Here is a 21362-nt window from a genome sequence, read left to right as displayed (position 1 = left end):
CTTGAATTAATTCTTTTTCTTGTTATACCCCACCACACCTTTGCTCTGTAGGAATGCAACTTTATCTAATGCTTTTTGGAGGCTGGCGCCTGACTTTAGAATAATCACCTTTAGAGAAAAAGGCCTTCGGGCCAGAAGATGATGCAAATCACCTAAACTTTTGCATATGATAAGTTTGCAGGAAGAAAGCCTGGCTTACTGCATGACTCTACCCCTTCCCCCATTATCCTCTATGCATAACTTAAGGTATAAAAACTACTTTGGAAATTAAAGTGCGGGCCTTGTTCACCGAAACTTGGTCTCACCATGTCGTTCTTTCTCTTACCTTCTGGCTGAATTATTCAGCCTCTTTTCTCCACTGAATTTCCTCACTGAGCTATCCTTATTTCAGCCTCTTTTCTCCACTGAATTTCCTCACTGAGCCATCCTCATTCTATTATTCTTTATATCCTTAATTAACGTTTAATTAAGCAATTGTTTCCCGATCCTCGCCGACGCCGTCCCCGCTTTGAATTCCCTGGATCCACCGGGGCTGGACCCCGGCAGTCCCAAGACCTCACTTCAGGGGCTCAGACACCAAACCTCACTGAGTACAGCTCTGAGCTACAACCACATTGTACCAAAATCTCCCGTGCCATAGTGACAGGACTCCAGTGTGATGTCCATTTTATTCTAGAACACTCCAGAGATGAGGAGCTCACTACCTTCCCAGAGGGTCCCAGATGGTCCATTTCAGCCACTCCATCTGGTGACTCATGTGGACAGGCGGTGGAATACATGGGAAGGAACACCTGATTTGGCTCTGGTTCTAGCACTGGCTTCCCCGATGGCTCAGATGGTAAAGAATCTGCCTGCTATGTGGGAGACCTGGGTTCGATCTCCAGGTCAGGAAGATCCCCTGAAGAAGGGAATGGCAACCCACTCCAGTATTCTTGCCTAGAGAATTGCATGGACAGAGGAGCCTGGCAGGCTACAGTCTGTGGGATTACAAAGAGCTGGACACGACTGCGTGACTCACACACACACCAGCACTGACTAGTTGTATGACCCTGGCCATGACTTTATCCTCCCTTGGTGGAAAGCGCAGATGCAGAGCCTCTGGGGCTGGCAGTTTGGAACATCTAGGTCTCAGAGCCTGAATGTTCGCTCTAAAGTCTCTGGTTCTAGAAGAATCAGGGCCCTGACTCTGTGTGTGTGCAGTGGAAGGCCCCATAGATATCGGGATCAGCTGGCTCCCAAGGTATGGGGAGCTGTCTGTGCACCGGGTCCAGGCCAAGGCTGGAGTCATAGGCTAGCCAGTCCCAAGCCTGCTTACCCTGCTCACCTGGTCCTTCCCTCGGGAACCACGAAGAAGGCTCTTGTGCAAGTTTCCCCCTTTCCCCTTCTACCTCCTGATCGGCCCTAGTGTGTCTCCACCTGTAACAGTGTTTTCAGTGGCAACTGTCTCCTCATCTGTTGGCCTCATCCTCCCTGAATAATAATAAAAGCTACATTTTAAAACATCCACCGGGGACCTGGGGCTTCAGGGAGGGCTCCTTGGAGGAAGTGACATTAAGGATGAGCCTCAAGGGGGTAGGGATTGGCTGAGAGATACAATGAGGCAGGGGTGTCGCAGGTGGAGGGAACAGCACCTGCTGGACTGCAGTGGAAGAGAATGTCCATGTAGTCTGATGGCAGGAAAGGGTGGGAACAGGGGCTGGGATGTCAGAAAGGGAGCAGGGTCCAGGTCTTCCAGGGCTTGGCGGGGCCGAAGAGTCTGGGTTTTGTTTAGTCCTACCACTTTTGATCCCCAGGTTGTTTTTCCCAGCTCCTAATAAACCCAAGGGCTTCCCAGTGGCTCAGTCATAAAGAATTGACCTGCAATGCAGGAGACGCTAGTTCAAACCCTGGGTGGGGAAGATCCCCTGGAAAAGGGGATGGCTACCCACTCCAGTATTCTTGCCTGGGAAATCCGGTGGAGAGAGGAGCCTGGCGATCTACAGTCCATGGGGTCACTAAAGGTCGGACTAAACAACAAACTGTCCAAAAGACTGACTTGTGAACTCTCCAGATTCTGCCTTTGCTATTTCAGGGAACCCAGAAGCCTGGTTGGGTGCCACCAGCCTGGGGAGGCACCACCAGTCCACCGACTGCAGAGGGAAACACACAAGAGGCCAGAAGAGCAAAGCCACTCAGGTCAGCCCAAGAGTGCACACGTGGGGCAGCCCCACTGTCCTTCCCACCCATTGAAATATATGAGCAGGCTTTTCATCGGCTGTGAAAAACAACAGTGGAGCCAGCCCCAGACTCAAGGCAGAGCCACCAATCAGACGAATGGAAGAATGGGCGTGAGGGCCACGGCAAGCATCAGAGAGCATCCCCTATCCCCACTTCTCTTCCCGCCACTTCCTGTCCTGACCTCCTGGGGAAGGACTCTCCTACCCTGGGGAAAAGCAAAAGACTTTGCAGTCACCGAGGATCCGGAATTCAGTGTCCTGGCTGAGTGATTCAGTCAAGTCCGCGGGGTTTTTTAACCTCTCTGAGCCTCTGTTTCCTTCTTGTAAAATAGAAATAAAAATAGTTCTCACGCACCAGAATATTTCGAGGGGGAAATAAGCTGCTGCTGCTGCTGCTGCTGCTGCTGCAGTCGCTTCAGTCGTGTCCGACTCTGTGCGACCCCATAGACGGCAGCCCACCAGGCTCCCCGGTCCCTGGGATTCTCCAGGCAAGAACACTGGAGTGGGTTGCCATTTCCTTCTCCAATGAAGGAAAGTGACAAGTGAAAGTGAAGTTGCTCAGTCGTGTCCGATTCTTCGCGACCCCATGAACCGCAGCCTACCAGGCTCCTCCGTCCATGGGGTTTTCCAGGCAAGAGTACTGGAGTGGGGTGCCACTGCTTTCTCCGTGAAATTAGCTAGAGAACGCTTACCTTGAGGGTGCCCCCGTGGGTGCGCACGTGTCAACATCCTTCCGCCTGTCCGGTGCCTCGCACATGCGCACACCTCCACCCCGGCCGCGCGGGGACACCCGCCTCCTCCTGCTCAATTTTTCAAATGCAACGTCCTGGAAAGCACAGAGGCTTTGCTGAGAAACCTTGGCATCCCACAACGGCCAAGGATTTCGTTAATGGAGCTGGTCGGGGAGTCGGGCAGCCCTGTTTGGGCCCGTAACCTCCAATGCAGAGCAAAGTCCTGCTTCCACAAGCCTTCCCCCAGATTCACCCGCTCCTACCTGCCGCTTCTTTCTTCCCAACTCAGAAGCCTGGAGTGGGGAGGGGCATCGGCAGGGGGTGCTCCGTGGCATTACCTCGGGTCCCTCAGATCTCACATCTAAGGGGCTAGTCCCCAGAACGTGCCCCCTCCATTGCCAGTGACCCCTCCCTCTTTTCTCTCCCCTGCCCCATGCCCCATCCTCAGAAGGTAATTTTAGTATCTCCCTAAAGTCACCTACACTCCACTCCAGTACTCTTGCCTGGCAAATCCCATGGATGGAGGAGCCTGGTGGGCTGCAGTCCATGGGGTCGCTAAGAGTAGGACTTGACTGAGCGACTTCACTTTCACTTTTCACTTTCATGCACTGGAGAAGGAAATGTCAACCCACTCGTGTTCTTGCCTGGAGAATCCCAGGGACGGGGGAGCCTGGTGGGCTGCCGTCTATGGGGTCGCACAGAGTTGGACACGACTGAAGCGACTCAACAGTAGCAGCAGCAGCAAAGTCACCTATGAGAGCCCCAGATGAGCTCTCAGAAAAGAAAAATGATACAAGAAGCTCAAGCCATCAACTGACTTGGCAAATTGTTCTAAAAGATGCTGAGATCTCAAAGGTTGCAATGCTAGGAGGTCAGGTGCCAGCTTCTCCTGTTTCTCCTGCAAAGCCAAGTAACTTAAATGGTCCTCAGCGGCCACCACCTGGGTGAACATTTGCAAGCATAGGTGCCATTATATGAGGCTTCCCAGGTGGTGCTAGTGGTAAAGAACCCGCCTGCCAATGCAGGAGATGCGAGTTCGATCCCTGGGCCGGGAAGATCCCCTGTAGGAGGGCACAGCAACCCACTCCAGTATTCTTACCTGAAGAATCCCATGGACAGAGGAGCCTGGCGGGCTCCAGTCCATAGGGTTGCAAAGAGCTGGGCACAACTAAAGCGACTTGGCACATGCATGTGGCACTGTATACACTGAGTGTAGGAAAAAAGTGGCTGATCCCAACCCACAGGGGTCCCTGAGGCCAGGCACTCCCCACAGTGGCCCCGTAGGCAGGTACAGTGAGGTGGCTAAGCTGGAGGGTAGCCTTGGACTTCTGGCCTCCAGAACTGTGAGAGGATAAACTTCTGTTGTTTAAGCTGTGAAGTGATGTATGATGGCCATCCTGGGAAACTGGATACCTCCCCCACCCTTTACTCCCTGTATATACCATCCTTCCAAACTGGGGTCCCTGGGAAGGTCAGGAGTAATTGGAGAATCTAACTGCCAATATCCCTCGTTTAATCTCCAAAGTGGCCTAATTATCTGTCACCCATGGTGAATTGTCCACCTTTTCCTATTCCCCTGGGACAGGAATGGACATTTCAGGGTTGATCTGCACAGACTAAAGGAATGAACAGGAAAAGTGACAGCCTGCTGCTGCTTTGAGCCAATAAAGGGAAATAGATTTTGCCCCCTAAAGTCAAAGAGAATTTGTAAAAAACAAAGTCCAAACTAATTTAATACACTCAATTATTTAAGTAGCAAGTCAATATTCCTCAATTGCTCCATCTTACAAACACAGCCATGATAACAAAGGAAACATTATTTAAATCTGTGGCCAAAAAAGTGAGCCTAGATAAAGAGAGCAAAAGGCTAAATCTGATATGATTTAACAAAGGCGAGAAAAGACCCAACCCTTCCCAGAAAATAAATCATAGCCACACTTATTGCCAAGATCCAAAGAAAAAAATTTATTTACAATAGAGAATTTTATTTGAAACATGCATTTTTCTTTTTTCTTTTTCGTTTTTTTAAAACAAATCAGCAAATGCAGATCAAGTTTACACTCCTTAAGGCAAGAGTCCCTTTGCAAGCTGTACATGATCATATTAAATCCAAAAGCCGCTCACCCTGGAAACTCATGTACAAAGGGCAAGGCCAAGTCAGCGATTTGTCTTTTATTAGAGAATCAGACAATCTCCCTGATACAGGAACTCTGAGGTCAACTTGCTATGAATTATACTAGGAAAATGCAAACCAATAGCAAGAAATTCTGATAGTCTCCTTAGTACTGCATACAATCAAATCAACTTTATTTAGAAAGGAAATACAGTAGTGCATACGAAAAAGTGAAAACAGAACCTGTCCACATAACCGGAGGGACAGCAGTGTGCCGACGGTCATATTGCACGCAACGGTCAAGTCCAAACATTTGGTTCAGAGTTAGCTTTTCCCCATTTTGGCAATCAGTTCATCACAAATCTTGGTGAGTTCTTCGATCTCTTTATTCTGCAAGTGAAGACAAAAAAAAGAGGTTGCTGAAATCTCCTGGTTGTTGGAAATCAAGCCGATCAGAATGTCACTGGGCTTTTTAATGTTCTCTGGGCTGACTGGTCCCCCTTAGGATATCTAAAGCAGCAAAAGAAATGACCTGGAGCCAAGTAATCTGTACATCCCAGCTCTAGCTGTGTGACCTTGGGCAAGTTACACAACCTCTCTGAGCCTCAAGTTTCCTTATTTCAAAAGTGTGGATGATAACATCTGTCCCTCTCAGAATTAAGTGGGGTAAGAAATGCCAAGCTCCCTGGCACAGTGGCCAGCACAGAGTATGGCTTAACCAGCATTCATTGTCTTCTGCTTATTTGCCTCCAAGGCTGTGGGCACAAAAAGGTGGTCTGCGGTGAGCTCTTTGGTGGCTCTTTTTGAGAAATGCCACCAGAGGGGTTAAGCAATTCTACTTGGATGGGACCCCAAGCATTATTCAGAGGATGCCAAGTGAGGCAGTGCTGTGGATACAGGGCATGTGGAGAGGGGTGAGGGTAGACACAGGACATCTTCAGGGGCTTCTCGGGCCACACCTTGCCCATCCTCTGAAGCCCCATCAAGAGGAGCCAACCACGTATTCATCTCACACCAGAGATCTTCAACAGGCATCCAACAGGGTGGCACCTCCATCCGGACGGTGGTGGCTTTGCTCTCAGATGGACTAAATGCCATGCCTGATGCCCATCTGGCTCAGCAGCCAGTCTTGATGGGTCCTCTTTAAATGGGCGGGACTCTTCTGTATCCCTGGAACATGGTGCAGCCAGCTTTCCCTTGAGGTCCCCGTGGAAGGCAAGTCTTAAGTCACAAGGCTGTGCTCTGAGGCTGCGCTGAGGCCCTTCTCTAGAAAGCTCTGGGCCTCCAGCTGGGAGCCACGTGCCCTGGGTACCCGGGCTGGGCTCCAGGTGCCACTCATCGCTGAGCCGGTGCTCCGGAGGAATCTGGACTCCTTAGCAGAGGAGGTTCAGTCCTGGCTGCAGCTGCAGATTCAGTCCTGCCTCCAGTCCCCACGGGGAGACAGCTCCGCCAGGAATATCACCTCGGCCCACCTCCTGCCTCAAGTCCTGTGCTCTCGGAAGCACTGAAATGCCTCTTGGGGGATGGATTCTGCATGGGATGCAGGATAAGCCACTAATCCTGGAATTCCTGTTATCACCGCTCGGGCTGCTCGCAGTGACGTTTCATCTTACTGGAGCACTTGTAGCACATGCTGGTCACCGTGCAAAGCCAGTGCGGGCCCTGGATCGCACTCCATTCTCATCAGAATCTCTTAACGGAAGCCATTGTTATACCCCTGCTTTTCAGTGAGGAGACTGAGGCTCAGAGAGGTTAAGCGTTTGTGCGTAAGGTCACACAGTCAGACACAGCAAACCTGAAACACGAATTCCAGTCGGCCTTGGTCCCAACAGCTTGGCTATCTCACGTGTTAGGCACAACGCCTATTGACTGATGACGCAGGGGCACGAGCAGACCCACTAGCTGTGGATTCTTGGAGGTTCTCCAAGCTCTATCCCTGCACTGTCAGCCACCAGTCAGGAACCTGCCCTATCACGGAGCTCAGCTCACCAGGCAGAAGTCCCAGGTCCTTTATCAAGCCCCAGCTAGGCAAAATGCCCAATGCCTTCACCTAAGAGCTGCCTGGGGTGGGGTTGGGGGGAATAATGCTTCTGAATCTCTTGAAAACAGAGACCACCCCCTCCATACCACTTGGAGCCCTTTAAGGAAGAACTCATGTGGTTGACCCACTCCTCCTGAGTTTTAGTTTAAGACAAAATTATGTTTGCGGATACATTTTTTTTTTGTTATCCAAATCAGTGCAAAGCTTACTTGCTTTCTTCCTTGTCTTCTAGTTTGCCAGAAAACCTAACATCCATCACCTTCACTTTGCAACTATAGTCATCTGAACAGGCCATGTGCCTTTAAAGCATCTCTCCTGTCTCTGGTTTTAGATTTATTGTTCTAGCTAATATTATGATGCGATTTAAATACCATCATACCCTGATGGAAACAGGAGGGAACAACTTTACACCTTCAAAATCTTCCGGTTTAGTCCCCCAGCATTACAAACCTAGAAACCACGGTGAAGTGCCGGGCCTGCGAGGGGCAGGATGGATGGCAGGGAGGTGTGGGGACCTGAATCTCCTGAGTTCCGAGCTCTTTCCCCGAGACCGTGTAGGAGATGTGAGAGGTGGTATCCGCCTACTGCAGAGGTTAGTACTACTTGGCCCAGAACCCCTGGGGCCCGGCCAGCCACCCTGGAAGCCAACTGGGTGCTTCAAGAGGAGCAGAAGCCATCTGGGAGACAAACGACTCCTGATGCCACCTGCCTTTAAAGTACCCCCACCAATGCCCATCAAGACCCCAGTGCATGAGAAGCACTGTTACTCCCAGTCACTGGGCTCTCGATGACCATCCTGGGGCTCAGTAAACCAACCAGAATGGGGGGTGCATGTCTGGAAATCCAGGGAGGGAGCCTGACTGGTGCACACTCACTCAGAATCAGCCTCACGGCTCTCCTGGGTGGGAGAGGCTTCTCTGTAGGACACCCAGGGAGTTGGTGTGTAAGGTGATCCAAGCCCTTGACTGGACATCAGGAAATCTGGGTGCAAGCTCAGAATCCTCAGGAGTATCCCCCTCTAATCCACAGGAGTAGGAGGACACCTGGGGGCCTTCTGACCCTGGCACTGCCCATATTCTGCAGGTGTCTCTTCCCAGGGTGTTGCCTGATGGGCACCATCCTGCTCGCTGGGTGCAGGGGTTAAAGCATGATGCCTGGCACACCGTAGCTGCTGAGCAAACATCTGACAAATGAATGAAAGTTGAGAAGGAACGGAAAATGGCAGTTCCGGGGAAGGCAGAAAGGGAGCCAGTCTCAGGGCCGGTTAACCTAGAGGGAAGGCAAGGCCACACCTGTGAAGCATGAACCTGCCGAGGAATGCCTGACATGTGGCCCAGAGTGAGAAGCCTAGCTCCGTGTGTCTGAGCCTCTGGCCAGCTCCGCCCGTCTGGAGGCAGCAATCTCAGCCTGTTACCTTCTGCTCCAGCGTTCTCTCCAGAGCGTCCACTCGCAGCTGCTCCTTCCGTAGGCTGGCCTGGTAGGCAGCCTGTTCCTGCTGGGCCTTGCCCCGGACTTGGGCAATCTCGGCGTTGGCCCTGTAGGAATGGGTTGGGGATGGGCTTCAGAGATGATCACTCTTCCCTGGAGATGCCTCCCACCCTCTTCCTCCCCAGTCTGGGCACGTGTGCTTGCTCAGTTGCTTTATTCGTGTCCAACTCTGCGACCCCATGGACTGTAGCCCCCCAGGCTCCTCTGTCCATGGGATTCTCTGGGCAAGAATACTATAGTGGGTGGCCATGCCCTCCTCCATGGGATCTTCCCGACCCAGGGATCGAACCTGTGTCTCCTATGTCTCCTGCATTGGTAGGTGGGTTCTTTATCACTAGCGTCACCCGGGAAGCCCTTCAAATCTGGGCAGGGGGAACCAACCATCTGGCTCCAGCTCCCTCCAACGGGGCCCTGAGCACAGGAGCCCATGAGAACCCCCATCCCTGTAATGCCGAGGTGCTTCCAGTGGGTACCCTGGAAATTACAACACGCATCCCTCACTTACCAAGATAGATACTGGTGGAGAGTGTGTTATCTTAAACTGTACTGAAAAATGCAGCTGGATGATCCACTTAGCTGTGGGATTGGGATTGGGAATTATCCATTATCCCAAGGCGATGGCAGGGGTGCCAGGGAGCTCCCAGCCAGCCTTGGCTGGGGCTGGCTACTGAGGGGCCCTTGGGAGCAGACTCCGGGTGGCCTTACCTGTCAAGCTTCTCCTCCGCGTGGACCTTCAGCGCCTGGTACCTCTGTTCCTCCTTCTTTACTCGAGACAGGTACTCTTGTGCACACTTCTTCAGCACCTCTTCATTCTGACAATGATAGAGGATGGGGGTAAAGCCCACAGAAGAAAATCCAAGGAGGGCTGGGGACCCCGAGGGATACGGATGTGGGTGTAACCCCTGACCACCGCATCCTACCCACCCGTCTGGCGAGGACGGCCCTCCAAAGCGCCCCCACAATCCTCCCAGCCCGCGCCTCCTCCCCTACCACGCAGGTCTCGCCCCCCGCTCCCCACAAACGCCACACACCTTGCGGAAGCCCTCCAGGACCTCCTTCATCTTCTCGTATCTCCTGAAGAGGTCGGCCAGGGATTTCTCCACGGAGTTCAGGTCGGCCAGCGCTTGCTCCTTCTCCAGGACCAGCTGCTGGACAGTCTGGTGGGAGACCGACTTCTCCCTCTGTTCATCCTCTGGTGGGAGACACAGGAACACAATGATGGAGCCCACAGCTTCTGGACCTGGTCTCGGGGGCCAGCAGAGGCCTTGGGTACAGCTCAAGTCTGACCTGTGGGCCATCTAGGACCTCGGCTTTCATTTGACACAGACCCGCTCCCTCGAGCCCACCCAGACTCCTCCTCTAAAGGAACAAAATCCACAGCTCCAGCGTCCCAGACCTGGGCCTGTGCCACATTACATGGGATGGAAATGAACCAGTATCCTTTATCCTGAACACTGCAGCCCCTTAAACTACCTTGGAGACCCTGCTGATTCTATTTGGTTGTTGATAGCATAAGGACCAATCCATAAGGTAAAAAAGAAAACATCACTCCTGAATTTGGTGTTGAGCCAGAATAAAATGTGCTGTAGATTGAGCTGTGAGGGAAGGAATACCCCTTCTTAAACGTGATGAAGCTAAAGAGATGGGCATTGGAAAAGAAAAAGCCTTCTTCATCCTTAAAACATCCCATGAACTCCAAGCCCACATAACCGTGGCCCTGAAATCCTGCTCCACAAAAATGGCCATTTCTTTTGATACGGCGAGTGTCTTCTTTAATTCCCAGGAAAATGGAGCTATTTCTGTTGGAGTGACTTTCTCAGTGTTGCACAAAACAATTAAATTCTGGCCCAGTCTGGAGTGGCTGATCCTGGTGGCATGCTCTGCATACCAGTCTGTCATTGGTCTGCGTGGGCAAGGAGCCACTTGCTCTGATTGCTCTGGAACTTTGCTGGCAGCAGAGAGTCAGTGGAGGGGAGCACCCCTGCTTGGAGCTCCTGTCCGTCCTCAGGTCACCTGGGGGGGCACCTGGGCCAGAGGATGGACAGCAGCTGTCAACGACGATAGCACCACGGCAGAACAGCGGCCCGTGTGTACTCCTGCACGTGTCAGGCGCTGGGCTGACCCTCCTTTTGACTCGTGCTCCTCAGCCAGCACCCGGCAGTTGGTCTGGGCTTTAAGAAGTCCAAATCGGGTCAACCCCTCCTCCCAGGGGCTCCCCTTTGCACTGGAATAAACCCCCACCCCACATGCTCTCTGCTCTCAGCACTGCTACGACTCTGCTGGGAAAGCCGACCTGGAGACCCCCGTGGCCCCACCTTGCTCAGAGACAACTTTCCTGAACCCACGAGGGAAACGCCTCATCTCCATGCCCAGCATGGGCTTCCCTGGTGGCTCTGTGATAAAAAGAATCTGCCTGCCAATGCAGGAGCCGCAGGTTCAATCCCTGAGTCAGGAAGATCCCCTGGAGTAGGAAATGGCAACCCACACCAGTATTCTTTAATGCTAAATCCCATGGACAGAGGAGCCTGGCGGATTATATACGGTCCATAGAGTCGCAAAAGAGTGGGGCACGACCGAGCGATGGAGCGACTGAGCACCCAGCACCACGTCCAGCAGTGACCACTCCTTATCGTTATATCAGACGTGTGGGTGTGCATGTTTGTATAAAGAACGCACACTCCACGAGGGCAGGGTCCTGTGAGTCTGTTCTGTCCTCGGCTCTGTCGCAGGCCCAGATCCTGACTCAGGACACAGCAACACATGCCTGTTGTGGTGCAGTGAATGAACGAGCAGGGCGGCCCTAAGGCTGAACTCCAATCTCCCGCACAGGAGAAGCTGAGTCCCTCGTTCACCGAGGATGCAACAGAGCCAGAACCAGACCCAAGGCTGTGCTCGCAATTGCGTCTCTACGTGGGCCTCTTACTAACGCAACTGGAAGGATCAGTTCAGTTCAGTTCCGTCTCTCAGTTGTGTCCGAATCTTCGAGACCCCATGGACCACAGGATGCCAGGCCTCCCTGTCCATCACCAACTCCCGGAGTCTACTCAAACTCATCTCTGTTGAGTCGGTGATGCCATCCAACCATCTCATCCTCTGTCGTCCCCTTCTCCTGCCCTCAATCTTTCCCAGCATCAGGGTCTTTTTTCAAACGAGTCAGCTCTTTGCATTAGCTGGCCAAAGTATTGGAGTTTCAGCTTCAACATCAGTCCTTCCAATGGAAGGAAGAAGTTCCCTTAAAAGTGGGGAGATGTCGCTTTGGGTTCTCTCCCCTTAGATTCTTGACAGAGGGGCACCTTTCTGTATCCCAACGTCGGGCGTTTTCCTGTCTGTGTGTGGACAGGAGTGAAGAGCACAGAACAGGGACCGCATTGGGGTTTTGGCTCCAGTCCTGACTGTAAACTTGCTCAAAGTCCTCACTTGAGGTCCCAGGGACTCAGCTCCAAAATGAGGGGCTTCGCACATGTGAGCATGCACCCTGATCGGCTGGGAGCTTGTTGAAATGCAGGAGACTGAGCCCACCCAGCGGGGTTTGATTCAGTCATTCTGCGGTGAGATCTTTGCGTGTGACAAGGTCCCCAGCGATGCTGAGACAGCCGGTCTAGGGACCACATCTGGAGAACCGCAGGCCAGGAAGACACCTGACATCCTGCCTCTCAGTTTCTCCTCCTAGGACAGAGGTAAAGAACCAGGAGCCAGAGTCTGACAGCCCACGTCCCAGTCTTAGCTCTGATAATTCCTGGCAGTGTGACCTTGGGCAGAGTTTTTCAGCTCTGTCCTCCACATCTGAAACACGGGATGAGAGGATATATCTATGGCATTTGGGGAAGATTAAATATAAAGCCCTCTACATATAGTAAGAACTTAGTATCAGTGATCTGTTATCAACAACATCAGATCTCCCTGAACTGCAGGGACCCACGAAGAGGGAGCTTTTGAACATATAGTGAGACCAGAACCACCAACAATCTGCTTGCTACATCTAGACTCCTAAAAGAAAGGGCACTTCAAAGTTCCACCAGTAACCAAGAGCTTGTTTTTGTTCTTTGAATTTTAACTGCTTCCTTAGTTCTCAGCAAGCTGTATAATACACATTCTGGGCTGGTTTCAGGCCATGTATACATTTCACTTGGCTTGGTAAAGGAGTCATTTATCAAACGGAATCCATCTGATTTCCTGGATCTGAGATTAGACTGCCTCAGGCTTCCTTTCCTCCTCCCCACAACCATAACCCTTGTAAAAATAGAATTTCCCTGTTCCCAGGAGACCGAAAAGGAGAGAATGCTTCACACATCTTTTTTTTGTAAATGACAAATGCTGCTAGGTTCTTCAAATCAGGAAATCAGCTCAAAACCCAAGATGTTCTAGACAACACAGTAAAACAATGGCCCTGGAGATTTTTTTGGCTTTTTCAGGCAAAACACTATAAAACCATGTGGGGAATGTAGCCAAAACACAAAAGCAAAAATAACAAAAATAGAAAAACAAACAAATAAGGGTTGCAATGGGTGGGTATCAAATTAGGTGAAAAAGCATTTACTTACCAGGCTTGCCTGTTTGTTTTGCAAGCAAAGGGCAAGAAGCAACAGAAAATGGAAGCAAAACAGATAATCAGGGCAGTTGTTAGGAAAGCAGGGGGAAAAAAAAAATCAACTGCAACAACCCGGAATGCAGAAAGCACAGAAATCCCTTTTCGTTCTGAATTCTGAACAGTCGATATTTGAACTTAATGAAATATAGTCTCTTTAGTATCATATGACGAGAATGAACAGTGATGGCAGGACAGATGTTACACTGACACACAGCATTTGTAGAGGTTAAATGGAAGCCAGGGAGCCAGGCGGGAACCAGGAGAGGCTAGTGGAGGTGGAGTGGAAGCTGGTTTTAACCTCAGAATGCTGTTACATTTATTCTGGGCCCTGAACTGCCCAGCTCTCTGAGTTAGCCCTGTGTGGGGCAGGGAAGGCTGCATGGGTGAGTGGGAACGAGAAGAAAGAGACAGGATCCAGATGAGAAACATGGGTGTTTCCTGCTCAGAAAGAAGGCAGGTCCCGCCCACAGCTACAGTGAGTCCCAGCCGTGCTGCAGCCCCACACTGTCCTCAGCAAGGACAAGGGCCCTGAAATCGACAGGGGCCCCAGTCGGCGACCTGCAGTGATGACCAGGGATGACACGCACAGACGCGCCACCGTGCGCCAAGACACCCGCTCTGGGAACGTGGATGACAAAGAGGACGGTCAGTGGCAATGGGGACTCACAAAGGGGTGCCACCAGAGTGGCTTCCAGCCGGGGATGTTGGGGGCTGGCAGAGCCACCAGGAGGGTGCTCAAGCACCCCCAAACAGGAAATCGCTCAAAGCGGGTGACCTTAGAGCTCTGGAAGAGATGGACCCTCAGGTCAAACACACCAGGTCTCTTGGGAGGGGAGAGGGTTGGGTGTGCGTGGCCTTAATCCCTGGAGTCAGGGTTCCACACGCTCCTCAGATGGTCTAGAAGTGAAAACACTGTTCTAACGACTGTCGCCTGCAGATACACAGCAAGGAAAGCATCATAGGGGAATAAGCTTTCTGTCCCCACTTATGGCGACCACGTAAGGACAGGCCACTTACGTCAACTAGAGATTCTGACTCTCGTCAGTTTTCAAGAGGGAAGTGTCGGCTTCTATCAAACTGCCAGTCGAGCAAGTAAGTTAGGCTGCTGTGGGCAGCCTGCTGTCAGGGCAAAGGCTCACATTCTCTTCAACACTGGCCTAACCATCATCGTCAAGAATAAAAATTAAAATGTACGACTCCAAGGTGTGGAAGGATGTTTCTAGATGAGCCAGGTAGGTGTGAGTGATGCTTTCGTGTCCCAACTCCAGGAGGTGGAAAGGTCTCATTCAGCTCACTAAACAGTGTATACTGGAAGATATAAATGCTTCCTTCTGAACACTTTCAGCAGCAGTTTCAGTTCCAAGAGTTTTTTTTTTAATCTCATCCATATGTATCCATAAATTTTTATTCCCATTTAACAAAGAAGTTTCATTTAATAGAAAGCATACACCATGAGGCTGATCCTTAAAAAAGATCCCAATGGGCTTTCCCCTGAGCTCTAGGAGAAATGGCCTTTATTAAAATAAACCAAAATGAAAGCTTTTTTGAAAGGAAAGCACTCAATAGGCAGCTTCTTCAGTGTTCCCAAGGCTCCTGTCATGCTTATCTTGGGACAAAAGCTAGAGGTATGGTGTGACTCATATGATGAGAAGTCATCAGCTGAAACAAGCATCAAGTTGGGACACAGAAACTGTGGTCTGCAGTGAGCACATGTCCTTAGGAGTAAAAAAAAAAATTTAAATCCAGTATCATGGACCTAAGCAAATGAATAAATAAGCAAAAATTCCACACCTGACCCCCAGAGTCTTAACAGCATTTCTGAATAGTGATCATCAGTGAAAAATCTTGGGCTTGGCACTTCTGCAAGGTCTTTTCTCGATTTTTCTTTAAAAGCAGAAGAGCCAGTTACTTGAGGTCTGGTTACTTGAGGCCTTCTTTCATTGCAGGCCAAAGTAATCCGTCACTACTGGCTGCCAGGGATGCTGTGTTAAGACAGTTTCTGAGGTAGTATCCAACCTCAGGAAGGAAGAGCAGTGATCAGTTAATAGGGGCAGGCAGCTGGGCTGTCACATGTTCTAATATTCCTTGTCCTGGACCCTGTGTAAAGGCCAGTGGGATATTTTTTTTTTACTTGCATCTAATCTATATTAGGGTTTAGCGATTTGATGTTAGAGATCTAATTCTCTCTCATGAGCAAAAAAGCCTCCAAACATCCTAGGAACCAACCCCAATTTTTGGCTGGGGTTGGGCCCCATGAGGTGGACTATCCTGGCTGAGTCAAATGGTGACCATGAAGGTGATGGCCATGGCTCCCCACTGCATACTAAGGGACGTGCGGGCGGGTGTTTCCAGGAGGTCCCCAGACTCACCGCCTGCAGCAGAGCCTCGTTCTGGGAGGCTCTGGTCCCTCCCTAAAGGGCTTCATGCTCTAAAAGGAGCCTGAGAGGAACACACTCTGGGTCTCTGCCTTCAAAGCCCTCCCCACAGTTCAGAAACCTCAGGGCCTGAGTCCCTGCCAGTGAAGACACTCACCTATCATCTGGGCAATGGTCTTCTCATACTCAGCCACGATTTTCCTGTAAAAGAAGTGGAAACAGGTTGGTACTAAGACCACACAATGGTTTTTACTTTCACGCGGGTGCCCATGCACTGGACATCAACAGCCTGAGCACCGTCCAAGAGGACAAGTCCTTTGGGTCCCAGGTGGCTCAGAGGCCGTGGGGCCCCTCCAACCTCAGCCCTCTCCTTGCACACCCAGGTAGGTTCATGCTCCTAGTGCACGACTCTGAACACATCACTCTCTTGTATAATACAAAACACTCCGTGTCTCTCCACTGCTCACTGAGAAAAAAATAAGGCTAAAACTTCAGCCTGATAGTCAAAGCCCTCTGTAACCTAGGCCTGATCTTCATCAATTGTACCTCCTTCCATGCTATCCTGTAGACACGGTGATTCAGTGATAGCAAATGATTTCCTATCTGCTCTGAGCTTTCTTGCCTCTGTGGCCTTGAACATGGTTGTTCACTTCCTCTCTATCTCCAGCTGTCAGAATCTGTTTCTCAAGTTCCAATTCAAATGCTCTCTCCTCCAAGAAGTCTTCCCTGATTTCTCTTTAGAACCCAAGAACATTTTCTTTTTTTTTTTTTTTTAATTTGGCTTTGGTCAAGTCACTTAACCTCTCTGAGGCTTCAAACGGGGCTGACCATCCCCTTAAGGGCTGTGGGGAGAAACAGATCATGTGTCTCTAGACAAAAGCACAGTGCTTGGCACACAGCAGGTGCTCCTCGTGTGGTAGACGTCATACCTCTATGACTATATGCAGAAAATGAAAATAAATCACTCAAGTGAAATTTGGAAGACACCCTAAATGTTTATCCATTGAGACTGGTGAAATTAATTGTATTAGACCCTCATAAGGACTGTCAAACAATTGAACAATAAGATTGAGATGTATAAAAATCTAAGTTATCTTAAGTTAAAAAAGAATGTAGGGTCATGTATACTTCTATACTACACTAAAGAAAAAAGGAGGTTATACTGATACCTTAACACATTTGGGATCAGAAATGCAAAAGTCTAGGAAGGATACCCCTGAAATGGTACATAGCGGTTACCTGGCTGTGGAACCAGAGGCTGAGTGGGAAGGAGATTTGTTTTTCATTGTAGGTATATTTTGTTGTTGTTCAGTCATCAAGTTGTGCCCGACTCCCTGCAACCCTGCAGGCTGCAACGCGCCAGGCTTCTTCAATCATGTCAACTGAGTCGGTGATGCCATGCAGCCACCTCATCCTCTGCTGCCCCTTCGCCTCCGGCCCATAATCTTTCCAGCATCAGGGTCTTTCCCAATGAGTGCATTATTTAACTCATGCTCATGGTATTTTAATAATCGTAATATACTAAGAATCCTCATGGAATAAAGAGTAACTTCTATAGAGGACACTGTTCATGGGCCACACCAGTTCTAGCTGTTATCAAACCACAGGTAAGCATTCCCCAGGTAACCAGGAAGTCCGAGCATCACAACTGACCTCATTTCCATCACTTCCCGCCTGCTTTCTTCATATTTATCTTTCCACTCTGAGACCTCTCTCTCCTTGGTTATGATCTAGTATCAGGGTAAAGAAGAGGAAAGGTTAGTCCCAGATGTGTCCATTCTGATGTGAGCAATTCACAGACCGAGACAAGGAGACATGAACAAACATGGGATTAAAACCTGCTGCACCAAACAATTATTGTACTGAGAGAATTTCCCCAAGCGTGACAGAAATAAGCCATACACCAGACTTTCACAATGCCCTTGGAAAGCAACAAAACGTGTGTGCTTTTTTTTTGTTATAAATCAAATGAGGCCCACAAAGGCTTATTAAACAATAGTGTCCAAGATCAAAACCCATGGTTTGCTACCTATCTCTGCCGGCAGTGGTCAGAGGAGAAGGTCTGTGTCCAGAGATGCTGGCTTTGTGGGCCATGGGGATGTACGTTTATTTACAAGTGGCAGAATGGGAGCTGTTTGCAGGCACCCAGAGCTGGCCCTGCCTTCTCGGGGGCACCCGCACACCACAGTACCTCTGCCCTGGCGATCTGGAGCGCGGAGTCCAGGTCGGGCTGCTGGAACAGAAGGCCTGCGGGTTTCTCCACCTCGGCCGTCCCGATGCGGGAATACAAGGCTGTTTTGGAGATGGAGACATCCGGTGGGTGAGCAGCTTCTCTCTGTGGAACGGTTTTTAATTTTAAAAAGTGACCATCACGCTTCTGACAAAGAGAACTGCATTCATCCTCTCACGAATGGGTTGGTTGTATGGTTTTGAAACAAAGAACATCGAAAGCATGAGAAAATGCTAAGACTGATGAACGGGGGAATGCCGGATACAATGTATGGCAGTCTTATCATTTTGCACCTGCGCAGGCTGACGAAGAGGCTGGTGGGGAGGCGCCCCCAGCTCCTGGCCCTGGAGTCAGGCATGTCTACTGCCTGTTTATCACTGCTGTTTATCAGACTCAGGCACTTAGCCACAGCGAGTGTTTACCGAGGCCACCTTCCAGCAGGCACCACTTCCCAAATAAAAGCCTGACGGTGAACAATGCTGAATTCTACTCTACGTTTGCCTCGTTTTGAATAACCACAGATCTGATGGTTTGGTGAGACTGTCCACATTTTAATTTAGGGGGCATCAGTTAGCTCTCTTTGAAAGTATATAAGTCATACAAAGTTTTAAGATCTACTGTAGACATCAAGCAATGTCACCTTCAGTGAATGAGTTTCTGGATGCCGAAAGGTAAGTGTTACACTGGAGTTCAACGGTGTCAATGGGAAAATAGAAAATTAGATTACTGACAATATCCATGTGCGCGAATGTGTGCAAATAAGACCCTCGACAAGCACTGTGATTCCGCACCACCCACAACTGACACTGGACAGTCCCCAGGGAGGGCTACACTGACTATTCTTCCTTCTGCACAAATGCTCAGCCGTTTCCAACACACTTGAAATGCAATGTTAGGAACATCACCAAGCAGCGCAGCAGGGTTGTCAATCTAGCTCTACTGCAAAGAAACGCCAAACCAATCACACTCTCAGTCCCATTCATTAACCTCCTGGCCCGTCATGGTGGCCAAGGCAAACCTCCACCCTGGTTACTCGAGTCTGATTCGATGCAAAGCAATGGTGATCCAATGCAAGGAGGGCAAGTGCTTCTTCCTTGGGAAACGTGTAGAAGAAACGGAGTCGTGAACAGAACAGTGATGCAGAAGAAAGAAATGTGGGGATGGAACAGTGAGGACTTATCATGTAGGTGGAAGCAGAGACTAAAGAACCAATAGTAAGTGGGAAAGGAGTGACCTGAAGGTGCTTGAGCACAACCTCTCTCTTCAATCATGGGAACAGGTACGCCTACCCTACTGTGGCCTCAGAGACAAGGAACCTGAGACAGCTCGGAAAACGCAGGTAGAAGCTTAATGGATAGGACTGGAGGTCACAGGGTTAGGACCAGTTAGTCGTACACATGCACGATGAGCTCAGTGGTTTATGTTCTCCTGGAAGCAAGCGTCTGGGGTGTGGCTGCCACACCCCAGCCTGATCTTGGGTATCTAACCCTCACGTGCAGCCGGAACAACTGCTCTCAGAGTGGGGAACACAGTTTTGTTCAACCAGACATCAGGGATACCCACCGTCCAATGGAATGCCAGGGTCCCTCAGCCTCGGGTCCTAAAGGTATTCTGCGGCCAGACATTTGAGCAGAACAGCTAACAGCCAGAGCTAACAGCTGTCGGGAGCAGGCAGACTGACCTCTTAGAAGAAAGAGGGCCACCAGATCGGAGGGCAGAACCTCTCCTGTCTAGGGGTTAATCTGTGATGTCTGCAATGCTTTCAACATTCTGCTTGTCAAAAGGGAAACTTCTCAGGAAGTAAATGGAAAATTATAATGGCATCAAAACTCAGTACTTAAATTTATCATCAAAGTTCAAAAACATAAAATTCTGAAGAGGATTTAAAAAAAATTGTTCCTATCAGTTAAATAAAATAATGTGTTCTTTGAAAAAAAAAAATCAGAATAAAATTTCAAAATGGAAAGAACATCCCGGTCCCTCTGATGATGAAAAAAATGAGAATCTAAATAAGATTTGGCCAAATCATTTCCCAGAATGAGATTCAATTCTGACTCCAAATAAACCAGCTCTCTGAAGTGGAAGAGAAAAATGAATGAAAACTAATTTTACTGTACTGGGCAGAAATGAAATAAGATCAATGCAGGAATTAATGACTTTTAAGCTGCCTCATGTCCTTTGTAAAAACAAGGACGAGGATGAAAAACAAGAGGATGAGCTTTCTGAGTAAATGCAAATGGTTACTAGCGAAACAGTGATTCACCATTGCCAGTCAGGCCACCTGTGTTTTCAATAAAGAAACAATGACTTTCAGAGTCCATCTGAATTATCACCCAAGTAGCTGCATGTCAATGAAATTCAAGATACACACCCTGGTTTTTTCTTACAACCAAGGATTGTTTTAAACTGAAATTAATAGCTCTGTCTCTTCCTGGTATTTTAAGATCAGACTTAGATTAAGCTGTATTTCTCTCACATAATCTCCCACTTGCTACTTAAGAGGAGCCAGGAAGCCCCTAAAATAGCAATTTAAAATGTGAAATGGCCATGACTCAGACCACATGGGACTGACTATAGAACTGATGTCCATGCCTTCAATCCTCTCCCTCGAACCCTGATCCCTAGGGGGACCCCTGGGGCACAGTCACCCCAGTGAGACCTACAGACATGCCTGGGGTCCTTCTGGCCTTGCAGCCAGGGGCTGCAGACCCTGCCCCTCACCTGGGCTCACAGTCCCACTTGTGGCCAATTAATCCCCTGTTGCCAGGTTTATGGGAAGGTGCCATGTCCGGGACCAAGGCAGGATTGCTGTCCCGCGGAACCGGGTGGCACAGCAGTGAGAGAGCACGGGAGTGGGGCCCAGGAGACGAGACCGGGCCATGGGCCAAGGTCGTGGAGCATGGACACAGGCTGGACACTTGGGGGTGTCTGGGCCACACGGTGCCAGGTCAGGCAGAGAGCAGCCTCACCCTGCTGCTGTGCTACCCAAGTCTGACAACGGGCGGTCTTGAGCTCAGGATGACAAACAAGAGGAAGGCAGTTGATACGTGCCCTTAATCCACTCTCACAGGAGGCACCGCCAGCGCCAACTGGCCACTCCATCCCAGTGGGTCAAGACACGGCCTCAGAAAAGAGGGTGGAACAAATTGAGAGAGTAGCTGACATATATTCACTACCATGTACAAACCAGATAGCGAGTGGGAAGCTGTAGAGCACGGCTCAGTGCTCTGACCTAGACGGGTAGGATGGGGGCAACGGGAAGGGAGGCTCAAGAGGGAGGGAATATACGTATACTTATAGCTGATTCACGGTGTCGTAGAGCAGACAGCAACACAACACTGTAAAGCAATCATCCTCCAATTAAAACGTATATTAAAAAAGCATGCATTAAAAAAATAAATTTAAAAATAAAAAAATATAACGTATTCTCCCTTTAAAAAAAATAATAAAATTTCTGGAGAAAAAAAAAAAAGGCATGGCCTGATCCCTTAACATTAGGCTGCAGGCGATGACCACAAATTCTTGCAACTGGGCAGTAAGCTGAAACCCACGTGCGAGTCCTCTGTCACTGCTCTTCAGA

At 49.8% G+C, this 21362-nt stretch overlaps 1 protein-coding gene across 17 annotated transcripts in view; it reads right to left on the bottom strand.

The window, feature by feature from the left end:
* Positions 1–4885: 4885 nt before the first annotated feature.
* TACC2 (transforming acidic coiled-coil containing protein 2) overlaps positions 4886–21362 on the bottom strand; it is a 234864-nt gene continuing 218387 nt past the window's right edge. For all 17 annotated transcript variants that reach the window (XM_019988493.2, XM_019988484.2, XM_019988482.2 and 14 more), the window contains 7 exons: positions 17744–17887; positions 17206–17282; positions 15710–15753; positions 9621–9781; positions 9295–9401; positions 8516–8636; positions 4886–5450 (listed from right to left, as the gene is read on the bottom strand). In XM_019988493.2, the coding sequence (XP_019844052.2) occupies positions 5385–5450; positions 8516–8636; positions 9295–9401; positions 9621–9781; positions 15710–15753; positions 17206–17282; positions 17744–17887 (720 nt within the window). In that variant the 3' untranslated portion in view covers positions 4886–5384. The remainder of the gene's footprint in view (positions 5451–8515; positions 8637–9294; positions 9402–9620; positions 9782–15709; positions 15754–17205; positions 17283–17743; positions 17888–21362) is intronic.

Source organism: Bos indicus, chromosome 26, assembly GCF_029378745.1.
Source record: "Bos indicus isolate NIAB-ARS_2022 breed Sahiwal x Tharparkar chromosome 26, NIAB-ARS_B.indTharparkar_mat_pri_1.0, whole genome shotgun sequence".
NCBI classification, from domain to species: Eukaryota; Metazoa; Chordata; class Mammalia; order Artiodactyla; family Bovidae; genus Bos; species Bos indicus.
This window is presented reverse-complemented; position numbering and strand designations above follow the sequence as displayed.